The sequence below is a fragment of the Ambystoma mexicanum genome, chromosome 2q (genome assembly GCF_040938575.1).
Source record: "Ambystoma mexicanum isolate Mex_15411 chromosome 2q, UKY_AmexF1_1, whole genome shotgun sequence".
Taxonomy (NCBI): Eukaryota; Metazoa; Chordata; class Amphibia; order Caudata; family Ambystomatidae; genus Ambystoma; species Ambystoma mexicanum.
In genome coordinates this window covers 1,233,562,304-1,233,576,434 of record NC_090924.1, presented here as the reverse complement: position 1 = coordinate 1,233,576,434, position 14,131 = coordinate 1,233,562,304, and the positions used below count along the sequence as shown (strand labels likewise).

The 14,131-nt window shown below is 44.0% G+C and overlaps 1 protein-coding gene across 1 annotated transcript in view; it reads right to left on the bottom strand.

The window, feature by feature from the left end:
• THSD7A (thrombospondin type 1 domain containing 7A) overlaps window positions 1-13,462 on the bottom strand; it is a 1,346,262-nt gene extending 1,332,800 nt beyond the window's left edge. Inside the window, exon 1 of the mRNA XM_069648630.1 lies at window positions 12,863-13,462. Within this exon, the coding sequence (XP_069504731.1) occupies window positions 12,863-13,025 (163 nt within the window). The 5' untranslated portion in view covers window positions 13,026-13,462. The remainder of the gene's footprint in view (window positions 1-12,862) is intronic.
• Between the last annotated feature and the right edge of the window lie 669 nt (window positions 13,463-14,131).

Sequence of the window (14,131 nt, the reverse complement as noted above, 5' to 3'; positions counted from 1 at the left end):
TGAATGGTGAATGACGCCATACATATTTCTGAAAATCCGTACTTAAGCATAATGGAGAAGGATTGCTGGTAACAATGTGTATGTTACCTTCTGCAGCACGAAATTAGGTGAAATGTGAAAATAGAGGTGCACATTAGGTGTTTGGTGCATTTGCAGGAACAACACCCCTTGCACAACGTTTCAAATAGTGCTTGCTATAGGCAACATGGTCTTCAACGTTATGTTCATTACACACTAAATAAACACATCTATGAGCCTGGCTTTGGAAGCATGTCTGATTACACAGTGCCACTCTCAAAACTTCCATTCATTGAATGGATACATGAACACACTATGAAACAATTATAGGTGCATGCTCCTGACACGTAGACACATGCAGTTGAAGACTGCTCTATATGGGGCCCTTTAATGTGGCACTGAGCACTCTGGGAGCAATACCTTCATCCCGTATGCCCAGAATTTGGATATGTGGAGTTAATTCTGTCGAATAATTATGTTCTTTCGATTGTATACATACTGTACTTTAGCTGGCATCATGATAGCACGCAAACGACTTGCGACAGCAATTCACAATGCAGCCTTTGTGATGTCAACAACCACTTAGAGAAGGACAGACCAGGCATTTGTCCATTGAGCGTGCCGTGCAGAATCAAGATATTGACGAATCAATTGGCCAGCATTGTTTTCTGCAAGGCCATTATTCATAGCTGTTGGAAATAGCTCTGCAGAAGGAGTTTCCAAACATGAGTACATTGGAAAGGCAGTGCTCCACATTTCTGCAACAGCTAGCGTAAAGTACAGATCACCGTTTCCCCTTGCACAGTGAATTTGGTCAAATGATCTGCATTTTATTGTTAAATCGTTGACTTTGGGACTGCTTATGCACCAGTTAAGTTAAAGACACTCAAATTAGGCACATGCTGCATAATTAATGTTATAGATGAATTACACCTCCATATGTCTTCCCATCTATGTGTAAATCTTTAGAATTGCCTGGATGTGAACAGGTATTGTTACTTGCAGCAAAGATCTTTGGAACTAGTGAGTGAACATTAGGACAGGACCGTAGTTAGAAAGAGAGGTGATTTTATCACTTCTCTAAAACACAAGTGATCTTTACTGAAGTGTGAGGCAAGAAACAGCGGGTTCCAAAGCAAAGGAGCCAGCATGGAGAAGTCACGTCCTCTCAACGACTCTTGGCAAACATGAAGAGAGGCTACCATAATATCATTGGTAAATAAATACCTGCTCAATTAATGAAAAAGAAAAGCATGTGCACTATCATGCCGCGTGTCATTTGTACATGAAGAATGCATGGAATTATTCCTGCTGTGACACTGGTCACCAGTGCAGAGCCTGGGATTGTGACGACATATGACGACATATATTCTTTGTCACTAATGTCCATCAGCATCGTTGCCACTGGATTTTAAATTTTTTTAAGCCACTTCATGAGGTACATCGAAAGACTGAGCCATAGAGAACTGTTGTAGTCAAGAGACAAGGCAAGCACTGCAGTAACATTGATTGCCATTAGTGCAGAAAGAAGCATGACATAGATTTTGAGAAGGTCGCCTCAGTTATAAAAGTAGGCTGATGCCACTGCACTAGTCTGGGGCTTTAGTGAAAGTTCAGCATCCAAATGAAATGTTGGACTACTAATTTGAGTAGAAGGAAATGGGAAAGGGCCAATGGAGCACATAGTTCCGGGAGTCCCCAACCAGTAGTGACTAAATGTACATCTTTTTAATGCATTGGGATTCGTCCATTAACACCATCAACTTGCTAATTGTGCTTTTATATCTCAAGATCTCAGTGTCCCTGGTTCCCAGACCCCTATTTAAAATAGAGAAATATGGTTGTCATCTGTACAAATGTAGACATTAAGGTTTTGTGAGATGATGAATGATGCCAATAGTTGAACATAAACATGATATAATACACGGGAGAGAGATGAAGCAACAATCAGAACTGCACGGTAAAACATACCAAATCAACTGTCCGATTATGATCAGTGTGGGGGATTGCCATCTGGTGAGGGTGTAAAATCCCTCAAAATCCCTGGCTTTTATTACATAATAAAAAGATGGTGGCAATCCATCTCAGAAAGGGTGGCCTGCTAATGAGATCCTTTTTTATATAAAGCTTCATGCCAAAAGCATAGTACACATATGTGGCATGTGCATCTCTCCCTTGATCTGCAGCACCTGCCATTCTGTGGCACAGAACAGGTCGAGGGGTCACAAGAGTCCTATTGGATTGCTGCTGTGACACAACTTAAATGCAGACAGAGGTTGCATTTGATACCTGAACCTCTTCTCCAAAAGCATTATAATTGTGGGCATATCTGTCTGGTGGCAGGGTTAAGTCACGCCTGGTGTGATGGCACAACTATTGCATCACCATTAAATGTGTGTCATACTCATGTCAACCTTATGTGTTCAGGCAAGCTATGGGCAGGCTTTCAAGATGTATTGCCAGACTGTCTGTCTGCTCTTCAGAAAGCAAGACAAAAACATGAAGCCTGCTTCTTTTTATCCTCGTGGATGTTGGGTAATGGCTCCCCTCTAATACAGGATACTCTCAGCAAGAGAGATCCTGGGAACCATGGTTAAAATACCAGCCTGACACAAATGTGATCCCCCTCAAAGAGCCTTTGAAGCTGCAGGCTTGAGAAGTGACAGGGTTAGAGTAGCCAGAAAAGGAACTGAGGGAAGGTTATCACTCCTTCCTGTCCTCTCCATTTCCTGCAGGACAATGCACTCAGGAAAAGAGGCAAGAAGGCGGGTGTCAATTGTCACAGAAACAGAGACTGTACCTCTTACAGCAGACCTGCTGGTATTCAATCCCTGAGTCCCTTTTTCCGTGATTAATTTAAGACTTTCAGGTAGAACAGAAGAATTTGTTTGGATCCCTTTGGGAGAGCAATCCTTTTCAAAGCCCTCTACTAGTGGTGAAGACATGTGTTCTAGGGCAGTGGAAATCTCTGTCCCCTAATTATCCCATGGAGGCAAAAGCTGTTGTATCAATAACAGAGCTCTCTCCTTGCTGCACCGCTACCAAGGCTCCACTCTGGAGGTGAAGTACTCCTGTGGCTTCCAGCTAGACTCCCTGCACTTGGAATGTAGAGGAAAAGGACCTATTGTGTCCCTGCACCTCTGTAGTGGGGCTCTGAGCACCAGAAAAGCCAAGGCAGATGAATTGCTGCATTCTACTACTTCAAACCCTTTTTGAACCGGACTCCACCACATTCTAATGCATTCAAACCATTCAGGACCGGCAGTGTTGTCTTTGGTATTTTATTTGAATCTTGAAACACTGTGTTGATGCATCAGACTGGTTCACTGCCACATTGTGAAAGCAGAGTGTGTCACTTGCATCAGCTCAAACAATGAACTCAACACTACCGAAGTCTTGGAACAGCCATGTCTTTGAAAAAGCACCTCAAACAGCCACAAACTTATTACAGATCTAACCCAGACCTCGACACTTGATGCAGTGTTTCACCAACCAACCATACCCAATGATACCCAGGGAATCGAACTGGCTTGACCATCAAATCTAACTTGGTGGACTCTTTCAACTACAACAGCCTCATGGCTTCTTGAACCACACAGAGCTTCACAACAAACCAGACTCAACACCGACTCGCCGAATTCAATCCTGGGTTGACCCATCAGCACAGCAATGAGAAGCCCAGTTTGATGATATTGAACCAACAATCAAGAATATGGTACTTTTGAGAGGCCCAATCCCTCCTGGAACATTTCTGGGACTGTGGTGTCTGCTAAGTCACCCTTTTGCACCACTAAAAATTACATTCTTGCTCATCAGTCATGCTACAGTAACTAGAGTGCTTTCCTCTTTATGTATCTTCTGCAATCTTTACACCGAGGTGGGTTTTTCTAATTGGTTAATAGTCAGTCATTTTGCATATTGGTGGGTTTAATTAAAGTATATACTTTATAGAACCTTGATTGGACATACCTTAATGTTGGAATCTTGTACTATTGCTGTTTGGGTTGCTGCTAACATTAATGCACAACCTCTTAAAAGTATAGCATGAACTTGGCCCAGATTTCCTCAAAAGATAAAGTAGGTATATTTCTTGACTGTGCCTCTTTCACCTTTATGATTGGCATCACTTCTGCTTTGTAGTGGTGTGTGGGCTGAGCAACTACTCACCCTTATACATCTTCAGAGAAATTCACATTTCATTACAATTACCATCAAATTACACAATCCAGCTCACACCCTGCCTGATACTGATCTCAGTTCTCTTACAGATTAAGAGTGAATTGTAAATGGTGAACATGGGATCTAAAAACGCTGTGCCACGACACCCACATTATCGGTTTATCCACCTAAGATCATTTAGATTGATGTCAGAACAGACTAAGGATTCCTTGTAGAACAAAGGCATCATGCCTGCTGATATCGCAAACGTGGACACCTGTCACTGAATCATTTTCTTTCAAAGATCACGTATCCTATACTGTCACAAATAAACAGGAAGGTAATAGGTGGAATCATTGGGATCAGAGGAGTGTTATTAAATATTGATCTGACAAAAACATTTGGACACTACCCTTTTTGTCAAATATTGATAGAATTTTAGTTAGAGGGAAAATTAATGCACTGACACTGATCTATTGTTTTTTAATATTGTCTGAACTATTATGGAGTCAAAAACTAAAAGCACATGCATTTGGATATAACCCTTATGAGGACTGGCTTAACAATGAAGTCTTAGGTTTGCTGGTGCAATGATATTGTGACTAGCCTGAAGGTTATCATGAAGTACACTGGAGAAACCGTAAACGAGTTCCAAATAAGTTGTCATTTCAGAACCATGGATGTTCTGCATTGTGATAAACACGTATGCATTACTATGCTGTCCAGACAAGTGGTCGACTGTAAATTGGTCGAAAGACAAATGGTAGACGTAATTTGGTCGAAAACCAAATGGTCGAATTTTTTTTTTAATTTATATATGTATTTTTTAGGTTTTCGTTTAGGGAAAAAAGGGTTTTTTAGAAAAAAAAGGGGGTTGCCCCCCCCCCCAAAAAAAGGGTGAAAGTAAAAAATACAAAAATTCGACCATTTGGCTTTCGACCAAATTGGTTCGACCATTTGTCCAGTCGACCAAATTTTTTCGACCAAATGTCTGGTAACCCATTACTATTGTTCACAGATTCGTTTGAATGTGTATACTTAATTTTTTTGTTACCTAGTTCAGGAGAGAGCATCAAAGCAAAAGTGGGTCCCTTAGTGCTGAGAACTAGCATCATGAGGGCCGCAACACCCAGGCTGAGTTCATCCATCTGGGGTAAGCCTGCACTGCTGACTCTGTGTGCCGTGTGGATGTTCATGGCATGCTCTTAGCCCTTCCTCAAGCTGTTAGGCTACAGTTCTGGAGACAGGCTTGCTCCAAGGTTGAATGAATACTAATTGTGTTACAGGCGTATGACTGCCAGCCCAGCAGGGTCCAGGAACACTAAAAGGAACACCAGAACATTTTAACTAGTTCAAACTCATGTATGGCTTATTTTGCTTATTTGTGAAAATGTCAATTTGACATCAGTCAAGTGCCCATCTGCGTGCTTAAAAACTGCCAAACACCTGAAAGAGGCGGGCCTCCTGATTTCGTTTTTCAATGGGGTACCTCCATTGAAAAAGTGTGTAAATCAGACCGGTAGCCGATCAATAATATTCTGGCTCAATGTTAAAACATTGAAAGACAAAGGTTTGAATGTTCTCTGAATTGGTCAGCAAACGAGCTGTCACCTCCTGGAAAGCAATAGATCACACAAAACTGCTCTGAAGAGAGAGTTAGTGCGTCACATCTGAGGCAAGTGTAAATGGAACAGAACAAGTAGGATTCTTTCATACACGAAAGCAGCCCTCTCCCCCATGGGCTAGGGCAGTCGACTTGCATTACTGTGTAACACACAGCCATGGCACACACAATGTCGATCTGCAGAGGCAGGCTATTATTCGGCAGTAGATAGCTGTCAATTTGTGAATGTAGAAAGTTACTTTCAGAAATTGGTCACGTTCTTCACGGACATTTATGATATGTTATGATAGGTTATTTATAACACGCTTAATACCCAGAGGTTTCTAAGCACAGACCGGGGATCAAACTTGTGTTGCTCGAGTCATCTTGCTTCCAAGGCAAGCAAATTGCCCCTGAGCTATCCTCCCAAGACTTGAGACAATATCGCTATTTGTTCTGTAGGTCCTTCTGTTTCTGATTTGCGATTGAATAAGTTCTGTTTTTTTTATATGTCTGAGCTGGCTTTGGTATCTATGAAACCTTAATTATGGGGACGGTGTATGTCCAGCATTCAAAGTTGAGATGTTTTGTTTGATTCTCCATTTGTTGGTTTCCAATTGTTAACACACATTGCAAATATCTTTGGACCGGGGGATGAGTCAAGCGTTGATATGTCTAAAGCGGCTGTCTGGACATGTCATTCGTCTCTGTCTGACATTGCGGTTATCATCAGACAGCTAAATAAATCAAGGGCAGCAGGCCCGGATGGTATGTGCAAGGCTGTGATCAAACTAGACTCGGAATTATGGGCCAGCTGCCTATACAAACTGTTTCACCATATAGGAAGGTCTGGAGTGATCCCTTCCACCTGGAAAGAAAGCCAAATTCTGCCGGTCCACAAGAAAGGTCTCTGGAATTTAGCTGCAAACTATTGCATGTTAGCAATGTTAGATGTTCAGTCTAAGATTTTTGCTAAAGTCCTTTTGAATTAACTCAACATCTGGATTGAAACCAATAAGATTATCCAAACAATCCAACACATTTTACAATCTATTAGTATTTCTTCCTTTGAATATACTTGGAAATGCAGGAATGCAAAGTCTATGCTGCATCCATAGACTTTTCAGCAGTTTTTGACTCCATCCTTGGAGGATGGCTGTGGAAAAAGCGTGTAGTATGGAACATTCCGGCGGGACTTTTGAAAATGTTAATGCTCATATATTCAGAGACCACAGTTAGGATCAGGCTTGATGGAGAGGGTAGCGTATCTGCCCCATTGGTGACTAACTGGTGTTAAACAGGGGTGTGTGGTTGCAGCCACACTCTTCAATCTATACCTATCTGACTTAGGTTTGGAATTTGTTAGTCTAGTGTTTTGTCCTATCAAGGTAGGCCACCGCCTTACAAGCTGGCTGTCCTACACTGATGACATGGTTTTAGTCGACCATACACTGACATGGTTCATGCCTTAGGTCAGAATATGGCGATCAATGGGCTGGCCATAATGTGGAGAAAAGTAATAGAATGGTATTTACCCCATCCAGGAAAAACTCCAGAATTTACCCCTGCATGCTAAATGGATTAAAGTTGGAGAATGTTGTTACCTACAATTATCTCGGTATCCATCTCCAGAGTAATTTAAAATGGGAGTATCATTGGAAAGCGACTAAGGGTAAAAGTAATCAAGTTGTAAATGTGTTAAACAGATTTGTGTCAAGACAGAAAGGCATGTCATTTGAGACTGTATTAATTTTGTATCATACGAAAGTTTGTTTCATCAAATTCTATGGCATTGAAATTTGGGGAGGAAATCTCCTATCATCCTTAAGATGCTATGAAGCAACATCTGGCGCAAATTGTTTGGTCTTCCGTCCTCCTTATCAGTAGAATTGCTATACTTGGAGTTTGCAATACCTAGCATTACATATGGTGTAATAAGAAAAACCATTTTGTTCTGCGACAAATTAATGAAACTTATGAACACTACTATGATTGGTGCCTTTGTAGAAGCTCTTTGTGCTCTTGAATCTCATCAGACCGTAGGCACCCTGGGGATGATGATCCGCACCTGCATGTATTGGCAAACTGGCTGTTGTGGTGTAAGGTCTGATGGCGCTGTATTCATTAAAAAAGACCAGCTTAAAACAAAAAATGCTTGAATGTAGTAGAGAACAGTATTTGATTAACTTGTACGCAGGAAAAACTCATACTCAATTCTGAGATTACATCAGCATAAGAGAGGTCAAACCTAAATATATGGTGGCATTTTCAAGTAGTGCGATAGCCAAGCAATATCTAAGGCCGAAATACATTTTATGTCAGCATAGCCCTACTGACCCAGGGAGCATGGATGGGCATACTGCGCAGTAGACGCTTATCTAGGCTGTGTGGTGGTGATCACATTGAAACGTTAGAACATTTGTTAATAGTATGTGAAAGTCTAACAAAAATCCGGTCACAATACTTGAAAGCTTATAATAATATGTTTAACTTTGACGACCCACCTATGACATGGTCTGAATTTTATAGAGGCTGTGACAGTAACCTAATTTTTCACCTTGTCAGATTCTACTGAAAATGTGTTGAAATGATGACTATATTGTACATTGAGAAATGACTTGACTATTTTAATACTGAATTAATTGATGGTGTAACCCAATTTTTCAAAACAAAAGAAAAGCAGGTACTATGTATTGGTTTTAAAACATGAAGATTTGAAGTTGAAAAGCATGTCTTACTTGTTGTTTTAATACTATGTATTTATGTTGTATATGAAAAACTATTGTTATATACATCTTAAATAAATAAATAAAATGTTAATTTGGCTTTATGGCTCGCTTCTATTTGTTCGAAATGTGCTATAGCGCAAAGAGGCCCAGCTGAAGTAGAATTGCGCTCTATGAAAGAAAACACGTTTTTTTTATTATAATACTTGATACAACTGTATTTTTTAACCGTTTTTGCAAGTAGTGGCTTCAATCGTGTTTATTTCGTTCATGTATCCATAGTCCATTTTTTTAAAATTAGCGGGACAAGGAAACCTCGTTCTGCATCTGGTTTCGTTGGTTGCTTGGGTTTATCCTATGTCCAAGTCAATGTTCTGAAGGTATTGACCCTCTGCGATTACTGATTTCTTACTTTGACCGCTCATCAGGCGATTCCACCAGTGTTCTTCCTCTAGGCACTGTGGATCCCTAAACAGGTATCCCATAAGGATCCTTCTTATTGTTGACAATACCGGACAAGTGAGGAGCTGATGTCTTACTGTTTCCACTATATTTTTCTGGTCACAGAACCGACGGGTGTTTTGAGTGGAGCTGTCTCTTATTGCCAAAACTTCATTTGTTTTTAGTAAGTTCAACCGTGCCCTCAAGAAAGTCGCTCTCAGCTTCTCGGTTGGAAATTTAATCAGGTATTCCATTGGTTCATTTATTTTTTGGGTGTTAGTTGGTAAATGGGTGGTACGTTTATTTTTCGCAGCCATTTCTAAAGTTTTGCTCCAATCCCATTCTTTCAATCGTCTTGCTGGTTTTGTTGGATTATTTTCAAGTTCCGTCACTGAGCTTCCTATTTCTTCTAGGAGTGTATGTTTTCTTGATGCCCATGTGGACAGCATTTTATTGGTGCCCCTGTTCATTTCTTCTCGAATGATCTTGTGTATTTCTTGTTTCGAAACTCGGATCTCTCTGAAGAACATCATGCCGTTCAGGTCTACGGTGCCTTTTAAAGACATCAAGCTGAGTTCTCTCTGAATTGAAGCCACGGGTGTGGAAGCTGGCAAGTTTAGTAATTTCCTCCAGAAGTATCCTTCAAGTTTATGCCAGATATCTGTCAGAATTGCTGGCATAGCCGGCATAGCTTTGGCTCTGTAGACGATTGCTCATACCACCTTGCCCTTGTAGAAGTTCAATGACGATGTCAACGAAAAACTGGCACTTTTTTATCAAGAATCTTCGTCCGTGTTGTCAAGCTTTTGATTTTAGTGTGCAAAGTTGATTGCATAGGAGACTCTTGTTTACTAGCATTGATTGTTACCCCCAAGTACTTTCAAGACGTTCGCCTGCTAAATGCCAGGTGTTTGTTTTATTTTCTCTTTGGGATTTTCTCGAGAGTCATGACTTTGGTTTTACTGGAGTTGATCTCTAGATCGTTCAATTGCAAATAGGCAAGGAGACCGTCCAATTTTCGTTGAAGACCTACTGCGGTTTGGTGGATCAAAATGATGTCGTCCACGTAAGCCCTTTGGCGGGAAGGCTCTGATTGTTTATTCAGAGATCTGGTAGCCTCCGATGTATGCATTATACATCGCTGGTGCCAAGGGGCAACCTTGTTTGACTCCTCTGAACGTAGCTATTTCTTCAGAAAGTTGGCCCGCACCGCTAAGGTTCAATCTCATGGATGTGCCGGTATGTAGCTCTTTAATGGGCTCAAGGATTGAGAAAAGGGCCTGATTTGCATTTTTCTTTAGGATGGCACAATCCCTTTTAAAAACTCTTTGTAGATCAGGCCTTTGGTGTTCACTATCTGTCAAGACGCGTGGTGTCTGGAGACTGAGTGGTGCTTATTTTAGGAGCTCTTAAAAGACACGGTGGCCTTTACCATACTGTGTGAAACTGCGATATTTCATGCAACCAGCATAATACATGGGCCTTGTTCCCAGAATTGATGTGTGCAACTCTGTGTATACACATAGGCACGCCTGCCTTCAACCGAATGCACGTGAGCGAACGCGTCCCAAGTGTGTGACAAATATGCCAAGCACTAGCCATAAAATGGGTCCTTTGACTGAGATGTTTTCTAGTGCCCCTGTCCCCAAACATAAATGTCACCTCTGACCTGGGAAACAATGCCTCACAGCTTTGCAGCATGTGTGCACGACACGTTGACTGAGAGAGTCTTTCCGGTCGTTCAGCGTCGTGTAATGTCTCCTCTGATGCCCCCTCGACATGGAGTCCGACAGCGAATCCGTGCCCCATGAGTGATGCCACTCAATCATAAGGGTTCTATCGCGAGCACTGCGAGAGCATTGCACGTTACTTCACTCGGGTATGTTACAGGCCTGGCGTAGGCTTATTGCAGGTGAGCACACACAGGCACGCACACACACCGCGTACACGCATGTTGGACATGTTAAGGTTACACGGGACGAAGTAAATAGCCGTGTGGGCGGTTGCCAGAGGCTGTGCGCCATTTACCGGCCCCGAGTGATTTCTAATTCCAGCATGGAAGCAGAAGTGTTTTGCCCGCATGTGCTTTCACTGAATTATGGTGCTGGCTCCTCTCTCGTTTAAATGAATGTCCCTTTAATCTCCTGCCTGAGCTGGTGGATAGATGCGGCGACCTCTTAAAAATATCAGGATTTCAGAGTAATTGTAAATTGATCCGTCTCTGTGGCAGGGGCCGGGGGCGCTCTGCAGCCAGGGCCGGCCGAGTCTTCTGTGACATGTGTTTCCTCTGGCTTTTTTAGATGCACTGTTGTTTGTGTCTAACAATGAGCCTGACTGCCAAATCAGTACCCCGAATAGATGCCAGGCTGCCACTGGGGAATTGGAACCCTGAAAGTGGTCACTAGACTTAAATGTAAAAGCATTATAGTGGGTGTGTCCCATCTTTTGGGATCATGGTTTCTAATCCTGGGTTTGGCGCTTGATGAAAGATGTGTGATTCTGAGCAAAATTCGCGATCATGCTGCGTGCACATTTTAAGTACGGCCCACATACATCTGACTTGTCTCGCAGGGCACTCAGCAGCACCACCTGGTTTCTGCAAAGTGGCCTCAACAGCACCCCTAATAAGATGCATGCTCGGATGCCCCTTGAACAATAAAATGCCCTCTGTGAAGCACTTGCTTGCTCCCCATAGACAGGTCCGCACTGTATCGAATACCACACATAAATAATTAAATAAATACGTTAGACAGATTTAATTGGACCTTTGTTTTCATTCACACAATACTCGGAGGCCAGGAAGCAATAACTTTGTGCCCTAGGCATGACCTTGTGCAAACGCTGAATGGCTGCCCGTGCATTCACTGGGGTGTGGGAGAAGGAGGGTCCACATCTGTTCTTGGAACCCGGGCAGGTTTTCAGAACAGACCATATGAATATGGATGAGACGGGGGTCCATCCAAAGGAGGATGGGTGGCGGGGAGGTGTGGGGGTTGGGGGGATCCGATTGGCCTGCAGTCCTCGAGGAATGGAGCCAAGGGCTCCTGTGTACACATGATCTAATCGCCATCACACTGGGACAAGGACAATATTAAACACAGACAATGCCTTGTAGCATTGTCTTGTCTGATAATAAAAGAAGGCTTGATTATATTAATTATATCAACACATATATATTGGCATCGGTAATAGAGGGGTATCAAACGTACTGAGCGCATCATACATAGGACGAGAGGAGAGTGCACTCGGTCTGCCATCCCTCTCCCCAATCCAGCATAATACTCCGGCAAAGAAAAGATGAGCCTGACTGCATTCGTGAATGGTGGAGGGTCTGTAAATCACATGCCTTTCCCACTAGATTGGCTGTACCAAACCACCCACCGTGCCGCCCCGAGACAGCACAGCACCCTCCGGCTGGCACGCGAAGTATCACACACGCCCGCATTTTACTCCTGGCCCCTGCACAGGGATGCTCTAACCCTATGAAGCACGCCAGCCACCCCATTGTATGCGTCAACCTACAGGAGTGTGCATGCTCCATTGCACACTGCGTGCACGGCGTGTGCCCTGCTACGGTATCGCTCGCTGGGGAAACGTGCACAGTTGCGCCCTCACCCCCCAAACAAGCATCCCCACTACCCCCCGCCTACAATGGGAAATGCCATCTTCTTTAGGTATATTGCTCTATCCAGCTGGAGTCTGACATCACACACAATATACGACCACTGAGCACCAGCAACCTCCCACCGAGTGCCATGACCACAGGCCGTACCATGTACCTGGTGTGTACCACCCCTGCAGGAACGACAGCCTGCCACCTGGCCCACCAGAGCCTTTGCAATGCGAAGGCAGCACGGCATAGGGAGAGAGGGGGGTAGGGGGCATGAACAGGACCGCTGAACTTGTGTCTACTCACCGGTCTTCCAGAGATACGGTGCAGGTCTGCTTTCCAGCTCGCCCTGAGCATTGGCTCCCCATTGTCCAACAAGCAGGATACACAGCACCCCAGTGCTCAAGGTAGAAGCCCCCAAACCCTGCGGACGGCCGAACAGCGCCCTGCCTTTCTCTGGCATCCCCATGCCTGCAGCGGGCTGCTTCTCTGCCTGCTGCCTGCCACACTGTGGGAAAAGCCCCTTACTCGCGGAATCCGTCTCCGTCGCTGCGGCTCCTCAAGCAATGTAGACGCAAAGCGTGTTTCCTGCTATTGTGCATAACAGCCGAGGAGGGAAACTGTTTAACGCCGGGGAACAATAGAGCCCTTTCCTGCTGGTTTGTTGCTGCTTCGGCTGCTACTGCAAGGAGCGCGCGCGCGGATGCTGCTGCTGCACGCAGTATCCACCGATGGCGCGGTGGCAGTTTCCTACCAGCGCAGCGAGACAGCTGTCCGGAGGGGGCTCCAGCTGACGGCGCAGGTTCTCCTGGTCCAGAGGCAGTCATGTACGCCAGATGGAGAGAGAGGGGGAGCGGCAAGGGGATGGGACAGGCTGGACTAAATTATGCAAGCAAGGCGCGCTTGGGATGTTTCCGTTTAGCAACATTGCGTAAGAGAAGGCGCGTAGCAAAAGGAAAGCAATAACACCAGCACACATAAAACAAAGACATGAACAACTCGTCAAAATCGGCGAGAATTTCAGCAGAAATACTTATGCGCATTGGCAGTATTAGAAGTGCCACACTCTATATCTTAAAATAAATAATACATGATATGTTATTTTTTAACGCGATTAATACCAGAGGTTTCTATGCACGGACCGGGGATCGAACCTGTGTTGTTTGGTGTTGTCTTGCATTCAAGGCGAGCACGTTGCCCCTGAGCTAGGCGAGCACGTTGCCCCTGAGCTATCCTCCCAAGAGGGATAGAGTGCTCTGATTAAGTCTTCGCCGTCACAGTGCATTTTTAATAACGTGCTGAACAAGAGATAGCTAGAAGGGTTAATTATGGCAAAGGCCGACGTATCTTACAGCCAGGCACTCTGCTACTGAGGAACAAAGGTGCAGCGGAACACACAATAAGAGACTGCTGGAGATCAGTAAACATCTATTAGCCACCAGCAAATCACACAGCGCAGAGGCGAAGCAGAAACGCAGATTCCAGCTGCAGAAGGCAGGTTTGCCTCCGCTGAACCTGGGGGCACGGGGCGTCACGCCTCTTTCCACCAATTTCACTCCACCCGTGCCCAGAAAT